General features: G+C 41.5%; 1 protein-coding gene across 1 annotated transcript in view; it reads left to right on the plus strand.

Moving 5' to 3' along the window:
* lrrc75bb (leucine rich repeat containing 75Bb) overlaps positions 1-12,888 on the plus strand; it is a 31,897-nt gene extending 19,009 nt beyond the window's left edge. Inside the window, exon 4 of the mRNA XM_079551923.1 lies at positions 11,711-12,888. Within this exon, the coding sequence (XP_079408049.1) occupies positions 11,711-12,308 (598 nt within the window). The 3' untranslated portion in view covers positions 12,309-12,888. The remainder of the gene's footprint in view (positions 1-11,710) is intronic.
* The last annotated feature ends 4,308 nt before the right edge of the window (positions 12,889-17,196 follow it).

Genomic DNA, 17,196 nt, shown 5'->3' on the forward strand with positions numbered 1-17,196 from the left:
GATGGTCCTGAAGAAGCAGCTTTTTAAAAGTAAACAGCGAGCTCATCAGTTAAACCCATTTGAGACCCACACATTTCTTCTTCTGAAACACTGAAGAGGCACCAAGAGCCCCCCCACACCTGCAGCACAGTGGAGGCGTCACAAGAGGAGCTACAGGAAACAAAAAGGGACAAACGAGGAGATGGTGAAAGACTGCTGTGGAGCGGAGGTGGAGGAGCTGACCAGTGCAGGACACCACGCTCTGAAAGAGGGACAAACCCAGGACACGGTGCATTGACAAATAAAGCACTTACTTACTTACATGAAAGTTCTACATGGTTCTATGTGTGTATATCTGGTGAATATGTTTGATATCTTATTTAGTCTCTGTATAAGGACAAAAACACAAGAAATGTAAAAATATAGTCACAGTAAAGCTGCTTTTCCACATGTCGGCTGAATGGCTCTTCCACCTGCTTTGTCGAGCTTTTCCATAACAAAGGCCAGGGCCAAACCGGTCTGACCAGGTATAGGTTTTGGGACCTACCTCTGGCTGTGGCCAAAGCGCGCTAGTCCATGTCTGATGTGGCGTGAACAGACTCTGGCCTCTGATTGGCAACGAGCGAGTGAACCGTCCTCACTAACACGCAGGTCATACGGATTTAATATTTTGCAACATCATAAAGGGGATTTTGCCGATATTAGCATTTAGCCGCTGTTAGCGCAGCTTTGACGTCAGCGTAACATTTGCATGTAGCTTACCCTCACCGTTGTATTTAGCGGTTTCTTTTCTTGTTTTAATACAGCTTGGCTCCTCTCAATGATTCCATAACTCCCACCAGAAGGCAGTATTTGTCCACTTTTGTTCTCACTGCGGCTTACAACTTTTAAAGACGATTTGTACTAGTTTGCAATAAAAAAATCCAACGTCTGAGGACACCTGGAACGCAACATTAGTCCTGAAACAAAAAGCTCATATTAATTTGATGCATAAAGCAGAATAGTTTGACATTTCTTTCAATCATATATCCCTTTTAGTTTACATTAAAACAGGAAAGGTTTGCCACAACAATCTGTGCACAGGTCCTATTGAACCATCTCTTCTGCATAGTTCCTGTCCCTGAGTTGTGGGATTTCACTTACAGACACTAACCGGCTTTAATACATTTTTTTTCCAATCTCTCTCTTTTTTCACATTGGTAATTTGCAATATTTTGCGGTTTGCCTTTTCTTCTATAAAAAAATGCACAACAGTGGTCAGGTTTAGTGATATAGGGTGCATATAGGGTGTTTTCTCATAAGTGAAGATCACGGTTGGAACTCTGAAGAAGTGTGGCAGATTCATGTCACGGTGGCCCTGGAGAGCTGGGGGATGCAGTAACAGTATATGTGTTGACTGTATTCAAGTTCTCTGCACTAATTAACATACTGCAAATGTGCCAACGCTCGTGCTACTAAGGTGCTACTTTAGAATATCTTGTGCGTATTTGAACCTATCCTAAAACACTGTCTTTCTGGAATCAGCAGTGTGCCATTCTTCATACATGCATTTAACATTTCCAGGAAGCCAGACAGATCAGCGATGCTAAAAAGCTCTGAGCCATACCCCATAGATACACACAATGGAGCCAGCTTTAATCAGAGAAACCGCTAAATGTTTCACTGAAATTTAATCCAAATGAGCTTTTGGGGCTATTTTTTGCTTCCCAGAAAATGTTCCCACTGTATCTCCAAGGAAATAGGCATTGGATGGTAAATGCGTGAACCACTTTCATCTTTCTCACAAAAGCAGCGAATTAGTGCGCTACTTATAGCTGACGGCTTCTCATTAAACTCGAACTGATGCTTAAGTTAAGAAAATGGAGCACAGTCTAAAATGTCATGTGCTTCAGTCACGTAATTAAACATTTACAGAAAATATTCAGTATTCGTTCCATTTCAGAAACACAGTGGCTGTGCAGGGGACTCTTCTTTACACCAGGAGTCACCCAGCTTTTACAGCCGAGGGCTACCAGAGCATTAGGGGCTACCAGCTAAAATAAGAATAAGACCAGTAAGCATATTATAACATATTCATCCTTTTATGCCTGTAGGAACCGATAACGTAATAACGGTGGGAGCTGATACTGTAATAAGTTATTACGTTATCAGCCTTGCTACGAGAAAAACCTTTGATCGTGAAATATCTGCAGCCAATAATGTAATAACAACATTAATCAAGTGATTTGATGTAACACAATGTGGCTACTTTGTCATGTCTTCTTTTGGGTTTGTGCAATATATATAAATAGATATAAAACATGCAAGGATTGTAAAAAAAAAAAAAAAAAAAAAATAGCTTGTCTCCTCACCCTCAAGCTCGGGTCCTCTACCGGTGTCCAGAGAGTTCTGAGTAGTATCTTTGCTGTTCCTAGAACTGCAGTAATATGCTGGATTGTCTCAGGGGCATCTTTGCACTATAAGTGCTGTCAATCGATAAATTATTTTAATTTAATAAATCACACTTTTGAAATTTGATAGCTGTTAATATTATTATTATATTATTATTATTATTATTATTATTATTAGGACAGTACATATTAATCAACGTGTCGGCCGACAGCTTCCACATAAATATGCTGGAATTAGCACAAAAGCTAAATTGCATCCATTGTCCTAGGGCAGGTAGAAAAAAAACACAAACAATAAGACAACATTAATAAAACAGTAACATAACAGGAATAAAGAGTTGGTCCAAGGAAAAGCATAAGTTCATTAATGGGAGCATGACTGTTTTTTTAAGGACCCCTTTAAATGTTAGGAAGGCTTCACAGTTTCATGTGTGCTCCGGCAACGTATTCTATAATGATATGCCTCTGATGGACGGCACCCTTTGACTGAATGTAGTCCAGCGCCTTTGCACACTGCAGTCTCCCCTGGTTAGTACTCTGGGTCTTACTCCAGTATTGTTTTTCTACATATAAAATCCATTAAGGGTGGAGGAGCCAGTCCATTTAGAACTTTAAAAATAAGGCAAGCAGAAGATTTCAGCTTATTAGGTTGATTTAAGGCTTATTCAACAACAGTTTGTGGAAAACTGTTAGTAAAATATTCTATACTGTATACTGTATATATTTACAGCCTCATATCTAGTATAATATAAATAACAAATCAGACTTATTTTTGGGATGACATGTCAGACAAACACTGATCTGGACCTTTTCAGCTCATATTCAAGCCTTTCAGGATACAGAGATTCACAGAGTGTCCCGTACTGGTTGTCTGTTTACAAGGACAACTGTCGGACACTCAAACTGTCCTACCTGATGATGAACCAGACACTCTTTCTCAGCCTGAACCTGAGTACTCACCGATTGCTGATGTGCTTTGTGCAAATAGTCCTTTCCATAACAGCATTGAAGATCCTCACAGTGAGATTGTAGACCCACACTTACCTTTGGAAATCTTATCGACAATTATAGAATTTTCTCCTGAGTAAGATATGACCGTGCTTGGAACCTTCAATCGAGTCTCTACAATACTTGGTGAATTGTCTGCACCATTTCATCCCGACCTCTATATTAGGGATGAACTTGCAGAGAGTGTTGGACCACAAAAAAGCCGTGACAGCAGCATTAGCGTCATGAAGCTTTACAAGGCAGCCGGACGCAGCAGTGGCTTAAGTTTGCGGATAAAAAAAATATTTGGCAATGGATCAAAGCCTTATACTTCTTATGGACTGTACAAGGTCAAGGACATTTTCTGGAAGAAGTAATACATTTATGTTAAAATATGGTGAATATGTGTGTCATTTGGGTTGAGATAGACGAATTAACTAAGCTCGAAGGCCAGTTCTTTTTTTTTGGTTTCATGTCTTTCTATCCAAAAGAAGACATGAAAAAGTAGCCACATTGTGTTACATCAAATAACTTGAGTAATGTTGTTTCATTATTAGCTGCGGTTATTACATCATCAAAGGATTTTCTCGTTGCAATTACGTTATCGGCTTATTACATTTTGAAACTGGTCAAATTTATTACGTTATCGGTTTCTACAATCCCTTTGGACAAATAATACATATTTTTGCCTACATAACTTGGTGCTGATTGTGGAGTTGTATCAGCGTGCTACAACTGAGCTATAATTCCATACGACATGTGTGAAACGGCCCAATATCCTTGTTAATATATGAGGGTATAATTCAGATTTTATTTCTTGTGTTTGGTTTATAAGAGAAAGACTCAATATGCAGCATGTGTGAATGAAAAAGAAGCTTTTGATGAAGATGTAAAATGGCATTTAAAATTTATACCTCTGAAAATAATAAACCCTGGAAGCATGTATCCAATAATATCTATCATTTTGATGACTTTTGATGACTGATGCTCGGCCCCGGGCAGCACAGAGCAGGACAAGCTGGTCAGGGGGACACTACAGTAAAGGACCTCATGTCCAAAAAGTTCTATACCATCCATGTGCAATCATCTCTGTATCAGTGTCACTTTGTCAATCACCTGCACAATGACTGTAAATACACTGCCAATGCTGATTTTTTCCTGTCCTAATTTTTAGTATTTTATTATAGTGATGTAATGTCATTTCTCCATGTGAGATCATTAAAGTCCTATCTTATTTATTTACTTTGTGTCCTTTCACACGTCTGCCAGTGCTGCGGCGTCTCCCATGTCCACAGGGGAAAAACACTTCAGATCAGGAATAAACAAGTCAAGAGCAGAGCATTGATCCTGAAGGTCTGAGGAACTCCTTGTTTTAGCGTCAGCATCTCTCTGCATGCTCAGCAGAACCCACCTCTACATTTGCATCACGCAGACGCAGTTCATCTCGTTAATGTACTTTCAAAATTGGTGGAGCCTAATGATAACGGTTCTTCGCCTTCTTTAGTATTGACCCCCAGTATAACAAGCGCTGGTGTTTTAAAACTGTTCTCACATTCAAACTACATAGAAAATATGCCTCCTATGTGATCTGGAAAATAATCTGCAAAATAACTTTCTAGCTTTATCCATGGGTGAAGAAAATGATTTCTAAAAAAAATATGCATGAACAAAATATTTTTGTGTGTGAGCGGATGGGGGTCAGAAGGACCAATGTTGCAGATTGGCTTCTGACCCCAGTACTAGTTTACCACCACCAAGTATGCACTGAATGAATAATGACTACAGTGTACAGCAAAGTCATGCAATAATATAATATTTGTTCACGATCTGATAGTGGATACGGCTCCCGTGCGCACACTCAGGACACTCTTCTGGTGTCCAGCGCGTTCGAATCAACATTTTTATCCATGATGCATTATTCTGATCATAAAAGAAAAGTATTGCTCTTTTTGCACAGTCTTCATGGCTCATTTGCAAAGTCAGTCTCACAGTGAGTGCCGAGTCTCACCTCCTGCAGGATCCGGCTGCATTACTCATTCATGAGAGTAAATGAAGGGGAACAAGCGCTGTGTTGAAAAGCCGGGGAGATCAGAACGAGTGATAATGCTGGTTCAACTGAGCCTCATTTTACATCAGTGGCAATTTAGTACAAAAAAAAAATCTATGCGTTGTTTGTATGTGTCTGTGTAGTTTCCATTGGACACTCTGTTTCCCCCACCACTAAAAACATGTACAATAGCTTCCGCTCTGGGGCCAGGGTGAATAAAAACATTGTAAGTGACAGTGGATGTAAATGAACCCATGGCCGGCGTCTTGTGTTTACATGTATGAGTCACATGTGTGTTTTTAAAGTGACACTAAGCAACTTTTGTTGTTAAAAATTGTCAGATTAGTGCGTATTTAATAATAATAATAATAATGCCTTACACTTGTATTGCGCTTTACAAGCCTGCATTACCAAGTTTCTCAAAGCGCTACACTGTCGTCATTATTTATTCACTCCACACTCGGTGGTGATAAGCTACTGTTGTAGCTACAGCTGCCCTGGGGTAGATTGACGGAAGCAAGGCAACCAGTCTGCGCCATCAGCTTCCTAGTGTTCCTAATCGGTCTCCCATCCAAGTACCGACCAGGCCCTTCCTGCTTAGCTTCCGAGATCTGACGAGACTAAAGGCGGTTTAGGCCTTTTGGCCGTATGGCCCAGCTGCTCCATGGGTTGCTTTTTTATTTGCAGAGTCCATAGAAACCTTGAAGTAAATGTTTTAATGGTAAACAGCTAGCTTACGGGCTAAAGACATTTGAGACTGACAAATTTCTTCTTCTGAGACACTGAAGAGGCACCTAGAGCCCCCACACCTGCAGCCCAGTGGAGGCAGCACAAGAGGAGCTACAGGAAACAAAGAAGGGATAAACGAGGAGGTATCCAGGCAAGACTCACAGCTAAGCCGCACAAGCCTCAATACCTATTGTTCTGGCTAATGAACGTTCACTGGAGAATAAAACAGATTAACTGCTACGCTCTTCCCAAAAGATGGTGAAAGATTGTTGTGGAGCGGAGGGAGCTGCAGGAGGAAGAGGAAGGAGGAGGTGGAGCTGACCAGTGCAGGACACCACGCTCTGAAACAGGGACAATCTCAGGAGGCGCTACACTGTTTCAGAGGATCAGAGGAGACAGAGCCAGCCAGGCTTCCTCCGGGTGCTACGGTTTACCCAACCTCCAGAAAATGCTGCAGGTTGACCCACAATGGTGGCAGCGGCTCAGGACAAACCCAACACCTGAACGTTATTCAGTTGTACAATCGTACAATGACAAATAAAGCACTTACTTAACTTAGCTTTCCATCCCGGTCGCTCTTTATGAGGCTTCACGATCAATTTTATCTGAGGTTCTTGGGAATTCCAGGTGGGTTTTCGCCAGAATTATACGTAACCATGGATGGACACGTTCAATCAGTAGAGAAAATCTAAAAAAACAATTGATCCTGGAGCAGTAAAGGCACTAAGCTCGCCACGGCTGGGTTTGGTTTAGGTTTGTCTGGTGAAATGGTTTCTGTGACCGGTCGTATGCACCTAAAGCTTTTGTGGTCAGTGCTAAACATGTAAATGTAAATTCTATTTACATTATTTTATGTGAGCAATAGCTTATTTATTTATTTGCCTGAACCACTTTTAAGAATAAAGGTAAATTCAGATTCACAATAAACTCCTTTTTTTTTTTTTTTTACCATAATCATTGAAATGTACTTTGATTTGATTTATTGCAGCTCTACTAAAGAAGCAACACCTGTTTTTGCCCTTGTCAACATTATCCACCCATACTTTTCATGCAGACGCTCTGCAAAGATCTTCCTGTCAGTCATGTTGCAACAGACACTCATTAGGAGGTGTGTTGTCTACTTTCTACTGACCTCTTTTGTGTTTTGATCTTTCAGCAGGCCGCTCTGGCTCTTTGACTCGTCCCTCTGGGCTTTTACACAAGTGTGAAGGAGCGAAATCAAGACCCTTGTTCCTTTTGTAAAAGTTAACAACGTCCCCGCGGACAAACATACTCCGTGCAATTAGACAGCGTTCCCCAATATACTACGCATTAAGCCACTCGATAGCTCTTTGTTCTAGTTGTTTCAGGAGGAAGTCAATGCAGGCATGTGTTGCTGTTAAGGAAACCAGGGAACACATTGTATACTGTGACACTACGCTTTGAAGATTGTCGCCAATATATAGGCTTAAAGATGGTTCCTCCGAGCGCCACATCAGAAGATGCAATCCATATGTTTGCAGGATATGCACTGATGCCTAAACCAGTGGGACTGTGGGAGGATAGAGTCAAAGGCAGTGTGTATCTCATTAAACACGCATCAGACCCTCCCACTCAGCCTCCTTCTGTAAGCTCTGCGTTTGATGGAGGGAAACCAGAAAGCCATTGCTCTGACGCTGATGCACAGGTGAGAGCTGTGGAGGCTATGGTTAGTTTGTTGCCTAGTGGCCCAAACATTCACTTCACAAAACATGTTGCTAGAACAGTGTTCATTTCGTCAACTAAAGTTTTCCATCATAATTTTAGTCAAAGTAGTATTTTTGCTGAATAAAATTGCGTTAAAAAACTAAATTGAAGTGAAAAGTAGGAACTTAAAGGGAGTTTTTTTTTTTTCTTTTTTCATTTTCAGGTTTTGGGCCAGTTTGGTCTCTTAACATATAAACTTTCACCTGGAAACAAAGCATTATAATAATAACGAGCATAAGTATTGAACTCTTTCAATATTTCTCCATAGATTTAATTAAGAAATTGTAATTTCTATGGGCCACAAAATCTAGCATGGATTTAACAATATTTAAAAGGGATTTTCAGTTTTTTATATATATCTATTCCTAGCCAGATTAATTAAGTTGTAAATTTCAAAAATATATATTTTTGTTCCACTAATAAATAGCGTATATTAAGACTTAACAACACAGCCATAATCCGCTCTGAAAAAGTATCTGTTACTGATATAAAACAAAATAAACCCATGAATTTTGTCTTCAAAATATTGGTAACTTGGGGGATTTTAGGGATAAGAATCCATATTTTTAGTTATAAAAATCTACAGCCAAGGTTTCCTCTTGCTATCTCTACATTTAAAATGTTTCCCCATCATCACCGTCTTGCCTTTAGTGTGAATTGCCAAATAAACAGGTGCTTCGTTCATAGGGAGACGCTCTATGAAACAGTGAATTTGATTGAATATGTTTGAATAAAATCATATTATGTACAGCTGACTAAATAGGTAAGTGCTTTATTTGTCATTTTACAAACAAAATAGTGTTCAGGTGTTAGTCCTGAGCCGCTGCGACTGAGCGCACTGTCACTGTGGGCCAACCTGATCTGAAACGGTTGCACCTCCTCCTGGGTTTGTCCTTGTTTCAGAGCGTGGTGTCCTGCACTGGTCAAGCTTAAAGGAACAGGCCACCGTTTATAAACACTGAGATATGTTAGCTATCTTAGACGAGTTGATTTGTACCTGTCTGGTGTTTGTGCGTGCGCTCAGTCACTCAGATTTCGTTAGCATTTAGCCTCTCCCAGCAGAGGTATAGCTCCAAACTGGGGTGAAGTCAGAAGCTACCAAGCTGTTCCATGTTTTCCCTATTTAAACACAGTTACGTGAAAAACGATCCAAGTCTAGTCCCACAAAATTAAAGATGTCGATTTTCTAAGCGGATAAAAAGGGACTATATTGTGAGGCGGAACAATACCCACTTAGAAAAACAACATGTTAAATTTGGATCGTGTAACACTTTTTTTTATTGCAAACATATACACAAAACTAGCACTGGATTTTCTACATCAATGTAAATGTTTAATTTGTAGAAAAATAAATAAGTGACAAGAAATCCGTTGAATACAGCAAACAGCAGTGATTTGTGAGGATTCTTGCTCCAAAAACACACAAAGAAATGTGTAAGTTTTTGTAAACAGACTGTTATAAATATGTATCTGTGGCGTGGTGCCCCGTGGCTGAAAGGAAATCGGTAAACACAGAAACAGCTCCCGACGAGAAATGACCTGATATTCGCAAGTTCCAGCTCCCGCGGCCCGATGTGAATTTTAATGCGTCGTCAACAAACAAAACAAAATCAAGAAATACACGAATGCGAAATTTGCGAGTGGCCGCGGAGAGATTACAGAGAGAGATGTGGACGTGTGCGCCGAGGTCAGGGAATCAATAACGCTGCGCATAAGGAGACGGCGGGCTACAAATCTTGGCTTTCCCTTAAGCGAGCGCAAAGGGTGGCGGATGTAACGAATGCGACTCGGCGATTTATGAGGTTCAGAGAAACAATATCAGGAGCTCTGCCGGAGGGAAGAGAGGCTTCAGTGAACACAAAGCGGATAATAACAAGCTGGGGATGGCTCTACACGAGGATATGGATTGTATTAGAGCTGAACAATCAAAGGGCTATTGTCATTTTAATGGCTGCATTCAGACTGAAATCATTTAGCATATACAGGCACTGACCTCTCAAAACAATACAAATCTATATGTGTTATTAATAATGTAAAAAAAGAAATCACAATACTTGACAGAAGCATGACAATGAAGTTTTTCCTCAAGATCCTGATCTCTTGCAATTAAACCTACTCCGCTTTGGAGCAGCGTCTGACGGTTTGAGTTCTTTCCACTTACAATTAAACAATTTCACAACAGCTCAAACACAGTAACACGGTAACACTTTGTTTTTCACACTACCCTTGAGACGTTGTACCTGCCAAATTTAGTGCAATGTAATGTGCTATGTAACAATGTGCAATAACGTTACATAAACGATGGAATAATAGTGTAGTTTGGAGGTACTTAATGTGCTAAGACATAAGACACAACTGTGAAGCACTTTGAATTGCCTTGTGTATGAATTGTGCTCTACAAATAAACTTGCCTTGCCTTGCCTTGCCTAAGACCCTAGCTCTAACCCTAACCTAAGTCCTAAGTCTAAACGTTGCCCCAGAAATCCACTTTTCATACATCTGCCTCGCCATGGGACAGAACTGCAATCAGAAAACAAAATATGAACTAATTAGCTGAGAACTTTATTCTTTTCTCTGATGGCGGTCTTGTTCTTGGCAGCAGTGCAGTCGATGTGTGTGAAAACAGCTGGTGCATGTGAGTGACGGAGACAGAGTTTGTTGCTTGGGGGACTTGCAATGCGACACATCTAAATGCAAATGTTCATCTTTACATTATTGATGGCTAATCTGCCGGTGGTTTCTCCCTGCGTACGTTACAGTTATGTGCACTATTGGGCCTGTGTGGCAGCCTATTGCAATCGATCAGGAAAGATCATTTAGTTTTAGTGTTCTAATCAGACAGAAGCCAAACACACATGCAATCTGCTGAAACTTCCAGACCTCCAGATCAAGCCTAGTTCAAGACATGGAGATGGGTCCTAGTTGATGTGCAGTGGTAGCTGCTCCGGGCACTGGGGATGAGACAAATGCAGGGGACAAATTTGCTGGAAATTTGCCTATAAGGTATAGCCTGGTTATTGCCAGACAAAATATCACATGTTGTATTTGGTATGGGGACCACCAATTAATTTCTCGTAGGAGAGGTGTGGTTTACGATCATCCACAGCCGTTTATTGGGAATGAATGTCTATCAACAGCCATAGCCAATCGTATCATTGTATCCGATGACATATGACGTACCTGCTGTAAACTTTCGAGCTAAACTATTTAGAACACGGTCTAAAGCTTGATCGAAAGATGCCGTTGCGTCTGCTGCTGTCTCGTAGGATATATATATACACACAGCAGCATGGGTATTCCCAGGCTATATAAGGTATACCTTAAAGGCCCACTGAAAAGCATTTTTTACTACAATACAAAACATGCCCCTGATGACCTGCTAGAATCATAAAATGTTATTATTGCAGTGGATAATCAAAGAATGGATTTGTATGTGGACCAAACCTATTTAAATTTCATATTTCATATATTTTAGTCACGTCTCCATGGACACGAGCCGAAGACGTCCCGCTCTTACAGTAAAATTACTATCAGGTCTCACACACACACGTTTGTTTGTTCATTTATTTTTTATTTATTTTATGTCAGCTTTCAAAGATAAAAATGAATGGATTATGGCAGTTCTACCTATTATGATATAAAATGCAAGAAGTCCAAATCAGCATTTACTTTCTGCTGCCAAAGAGGAGATAACCTAAGTGAAAAGGATTGCTTAAACTTGATTAAAAGAAGTAAAATACTACTTCAGCTGTGCTTCTGTTGAGGAAGCAAAGTTTATAACATGGCTGAAGATAGAAAACCTTCCAAGGCGAGTCTCCTTTAATTTCAAACGTAAATGTGCTCTGTGTTTCAGTTTGAAGACGACGCTGAAGAAGAAACTTTCTGGGGATGTGGTGAACCTGTCGGGCATCCCCCTCTCTGGGCGGGACGTCCAGAAAGTAGCGCTGTACCTCCAGAGCAGCAGCGACTCTGTGTCTGCGGTGGATCTCAGCTTCACCGAGCTTCAGGACAACAGTTTCCACCTTTTGCTGCCCTTCCTCAGCGGCATGCCCAAACTCACCATCCTGGCAGTGAATGGCAACCGTCTCACTGTGGCCATTCTCAAAGAGCTGACCGACGCTGTGAAAGACCCGCGGAGGTTCCCCTGTCTGGCCTGGATCGATCTGGGCAACAACGTGGACATATACACTGTGCCACAACCTTTACTGGTAGCATTACGACGGAGGTTTGGCTTACGCAGCAGCCTACCCACTATCTATGAGTACAGCGAGATGCACTTGTTTGGCGGTTTTAGTCCCGCCATGGAGACGTCAGTGGAGGAGCCCAGTCTGTACGAGGAGGCGGAGGAGGAGGACAGGGAGGAGGACGAGGACCGGCTGGAGCTCCAGGGCTGGGGGCTTCAGCACCGCCCAGCGTCCAGGACTGTGTCGGTGCATTTCTGTGGGAGGTGATGGCCAGAGAGTGTGAACTGACCGCCTGCCGTTCACTTCTCTGTGTCTGTGAGCTGGAGTCAATGCTCCTGCTAAGAATAACTTTGCTCCAACGTCAAACCCTGCAGCTGTCCAGACTGTGCCACTCCAGACAGCGGGACCATTTTATGTTTGTTAATCAATGGATTTTGGACATGTTTTCAATGATGTATGTTTTAAATGTTGTGAATCATTCCTGTCTGATACTGAGCCAATCCACTTGGGGTGAAGTGCCTTTGTGTAAGGGGCACAGTAGCTGTCTGAAAAGAGGACTGTAAACTGCCCAATGTCATCATGGGTTGTAAATTCAAGCAGTACTAAGTAACTCCTGCCCCTAGAGGCCATAAGCTCCACTGCAGGTGTCGTAGCATATTGCGTTTTTTTACTCATTAAGTGTCCGTGAGAGTAAATACTACGCTGACAGGAAAGACAAAGGGAGAGAAGGATATTGTTCATCCAATTACACAATGGAGATCATTTTTTTCTCCCAAACTTGGCTGTAAATAGTGTTTAAGTGGCGCTAGCCCGCAGTTAGCTTTGCCTGTTAGCCTGTTAGCTTCTTCTTCGTGATTCCATCAGTGACTCCAACCCAGAGGCAGCTAAGTTGCAAGTGTGGTTTTCTGGCCAGAGACACCAGGGGGAGATGAAAGACCCCCCAATCATTCCATTAACACTTTTATTACCCCAGAGGAACTACAAAACGTTTTTTTAAGGCAAACATGTTACTTAGTACTGCTTTGAATTGGAGCTGTTAATCTCATGCCGTTTCCCCATTTGAGCCAGAGTTACCCGGTTACTTTTGTGAAGTGTGTGAGTCTGCACTAGTTAAAAATGTCACGCAGTCCGAGTTACTCATTATTTATTTATTGTTATGATTGGAGCAAAGGTGCACTAATCTATTATATCTGTTATCTGTTATTTTTTGGAGAGAGAGAGGGGTATCAGGGAGAGACCTCAGTGTTCTGCATACATCGACAGCAGCAGCCTCACCCATTAGGCGATCAGGAGCTTGTGCTACATTTTCATTGTATTTAGTTTTTTATATTAAAACAGACATTTGTGCATCAGTTGTTAGTTCATCCTCTGCTGTGGAAATGTCTATTTGTGAAGTGATGAGTTTGAGTGATTCTCCTGCCCCGGGGCTACGGCTGACCGAGGCTGACTCATCTCACCTTTTGTGTCCGTTTATAGTGGGGCATTACTATATAAGAGTTTAACTTTTGTCCTAGTTGCAGGAATTCTATTTTCTTCTCATAAGGCAACTTTCCCTTTGTTTGGAGGCAAAGTGAAAGCAGCTGCTTCAGGACACACTGTGTTGGTGGGAAACGCTGATGATGAAGCAATCACAGCAGACTCCAGAAGACCCAGATGGTGAACACAGAATCTATTTTACCCAGCAAATAGGACTAGCCCCAGATATTATTGCCAGTCTTTTATGCTTCAGGCTATTTATAGATCCCGCTTGAAGCAACAGGATATCTTGTATTCTGCGCAACTTAAGAGAAATATCTAATTGTAAGTTTTGTGACAAGCGTTAATGCAATTATGATTTCAATTTAGAAGATTCCTTTCTCAGCGTGCACAACATTGTAATGCTGTCTGCTTGCTCTTTATATTTGTGTTGTGTTTAACAGGGAGAAGCAGGGACATTTTGATTATGAAATATAATTAGCTGTGGTTTAGGTAAAGGCTATGTTTGACAGCAGAAAGGAACTGTTTACACATTTGCACTTAAAGGACGTCTCTGTTGTCAATGGAAGCGCACTTCTTTCTTTTTATGGGCTGTTACAAGCGTCAGAAGAATAACATTGTGAGTCATACGTTCGAAAATACATAACATAAGCACGGTCTGTTTGACATTCTTCCGGCCTCCTTTTGATTTCACTTCAGTCCTTGGTGAATTGTTTAAGTATTTAAATGGTAAGGGCCTGTAAATAGCATGGTACTTAAAAGTGCGGTAACATGGTAATGATGGTAACATGGCACACAATTTGTATCATGGTATAAGATTAATCCCAACTGGAGCCGATCACAGAATGTCAATTAAAGAGCACATTATTTCCAGTTATCCGTTAGTTACTATGCTATTTCCATCCCTTTACAATGTTGTTACTATAGGGCTGGGACAAAATATCGTGTTGCAATGTATTGTAATACTTTTAACACAAATGTTTCTGACTTAAAGGAACAGGCCACTGTTTTTCTCCATACTGAGATATGTTCTTACCTGAGCTTAGACGAGTTGATGTGTACCTGTCTGGTCTTTGTGCCCGTGGAAGAGCGTAGTAGCTTCTAATATCACCCCCGTTTGGAGCTATAGGAATACACTGGGCACTTTGCATGTTCTCCCTGTGTCTGCTTAAGTTTCCTCCGGGTACTCTGGTTTCCCCTACCACTAAAAACATGCACAATAGGCCAGGATGAATGATGTGTGTGAGTGAATGTATGGTGGTGGTCAGAGGGTTCTGTCAGTCTCCCACAGGGGAAACTGAAGCTACAAACGTAGTTTACCACCACCGAGTATGGGGTGAATGTACAATTGTCTCATGTAAAGCGCTTTGTGGCCATGTCTGTGAAAGTGCTATACAAATAAAGTTCTTCTTCTTCTTTTGCCTGACTGAGCGCACGCACAAAGACCAGACACGTACGCATCAACTCGTCTAAGCTCAGTATGGAAAAAAACGGTGGTCTGTTCCTTTAAAGATAGTTTTGTTAAATAGATTTGGTGCTGATTGGGAGCCAGACAGATTTCTCAGATTTATATTTGATTTATACATTTTGGTGTTTTCTTTTATCAATCCATTCGGGGTAAAATATCGCATTATGTTCTATCTTTATACCCTGTGCATTGGAATGTCGTGATGCGTATTGGATCACAACTAAGTGTGTCGTCCCAGCCCTGGTTATTGTTGTAGCGAAGTGCTATACAACACAGTCATCAACGCCTGATGTTTTTCCTTCAATAAAATATATTAACTCATTATCTTTCTGTATGTTCTTCAACTTATTGCGACCTGCATTTGGCTGCATCACACACATGTTTCACAAACGCGGCCGTGTATCGGACTCTGGGGCCTGTAGCTGTTTTACTTGACGTCACCATCTTCTGTGTTTACAGCAAAACATATGGGCCGTGTTGCAGTGAAACTCCTCTGATATCGGAGAAGCCCCAGGGGATGGTGTGATGTGGCTGGTGTAGTGTCAGCATTCAGCGGGACAGAGGATGAGAAGGTTGTCCCGTTTGGAGCTGTCAGAGGAACAGACTAATACCCCCATTCTGCTGACTGCAGCCGTCCAACCATTCAGGGGGATCCGCTTTAGGGCGTTCATCTTCAGTCCGTGGCTGAGAGGAAATCAGGATAGTGTCAAATAACATGGGCTGCAGCCAAAAAGCACCGCAAGTTTCTGTCTGTAAACAACATGGCAGCAGATACAGTATTGCTGATGGATAATTTGGAGATAGTCTTATAGCAGAAGGAAGACTAAGGCCCATAAATGTCAGGCTTGGATGAGACACACTGTTCTAGCTCAATGACAAAATGATCTGGAGAAATTGGAGTTTGATTACTTGGCTGACGTGCTTCTCTCAGCTTCTCCCTGTGTTTGTCAAATATTTACATTCTAAGTCGCCATCTAAATAAGCTGATCCAGCCGGTGCAGAAGCCCTGACCTGATACTATATTAAGAATTAATTTAAAGGTATTACACTGTACTTTACAAAGAGACTACGCATTATAGTAGTGATTGATGGCAGAATACAGTTGCTGATAATATATCCCATAAATGTATTAATTTGTTTACAAAGTGTTATCAGTCACCTTGGGTCTCTCTCTCTAAAACCAAAAAATCAGGTTAGAAATCTCGGAGTGATCATGGACTCAGACCTGAACTTAAACAGCCACATCAAAGCAATAACATCAGCAGCTTTTTACCATCTGAAAAACATTGCTAAGATCAGAGGAATAGTGTCAAAACCAGAGTAAGAGAGACTTATCCATGTGTTTGTCTCCAGCAGGTTGAACTGTAACGGCTGCTCACTGTCAGACAGCTGCAGAACATCCAGAACGCTGCTGCTCGAGTCCTGACAAGAACCAGGAAACATGACCATATTAGTCCAGTGCTCCGGTCTCTGCACTGGCTTCCTGTCACTCAGAGATTAGACTTTAAAACAGCTCTGCTTGTGTACAAGTCTTTTCATGGTTTAGCACCAAAGTACATCTGACATGTTACAGACGCATGAACCATCTCGGGCCCTGAGAACTTCAGGGAGGGGCCTCCTGGTGGTTCCCAGAGTCAGGACTAAACACGGTGAGGCTGCGTTTCAGTTTCATGCAGCTACAATCTGGAACAGTCTTCACGAGGATGTGAGACAGGCCTCAACTCTGACAATGTTCAAATCCAGGCTGAAAGCAGTTCTTTTTGCCCGTGCTTATGACTGAAAGTATTTTATCTGCACTCCTGCCTTTTACTGTAATTGATCAATTGTATGTTGATGTTTTTATTGATTCTATCTGCTTTCTTGTATTTATGCAACCGTGAAGCACTTTGAATTGCCTTGTGTATGAATTGTGCTCTACAAATAGACTTGCCTTGCCTTTATTAATACCGCACCCAAGTTCTAATGTCCTTCTTTTGAAAAGGGTTTTCCAAATATAACTAATAAATAGAAGATAGAAGACGACTCAAATAGAGGTGGACCAGAAGAGGTCAATATGCAGTGCACATACTCCATCTTGTGGTTGGTGTTGGTACAGAAAGCGGGACATGCCCAACAGAAAATTTTCTCAGGAGCCACATGACGAACGAGTGAACAGTGAAATCCCACACGCCGTGACTGGGAAATCAAAACAGACGCTTTACAGGAAACTGG

Source organism: Gobius niger (assembly GCF_951799975.1).
Source record: "Gobius niger genome assembly, chromosome: 2".
NCBI classification, from domain to species: domain Eukaryota; kingdom Metazoa; phylum Chordata; class Actinopteri; order Gobiiformes; family Gobiidae; genus Gobius; species Gobius niger.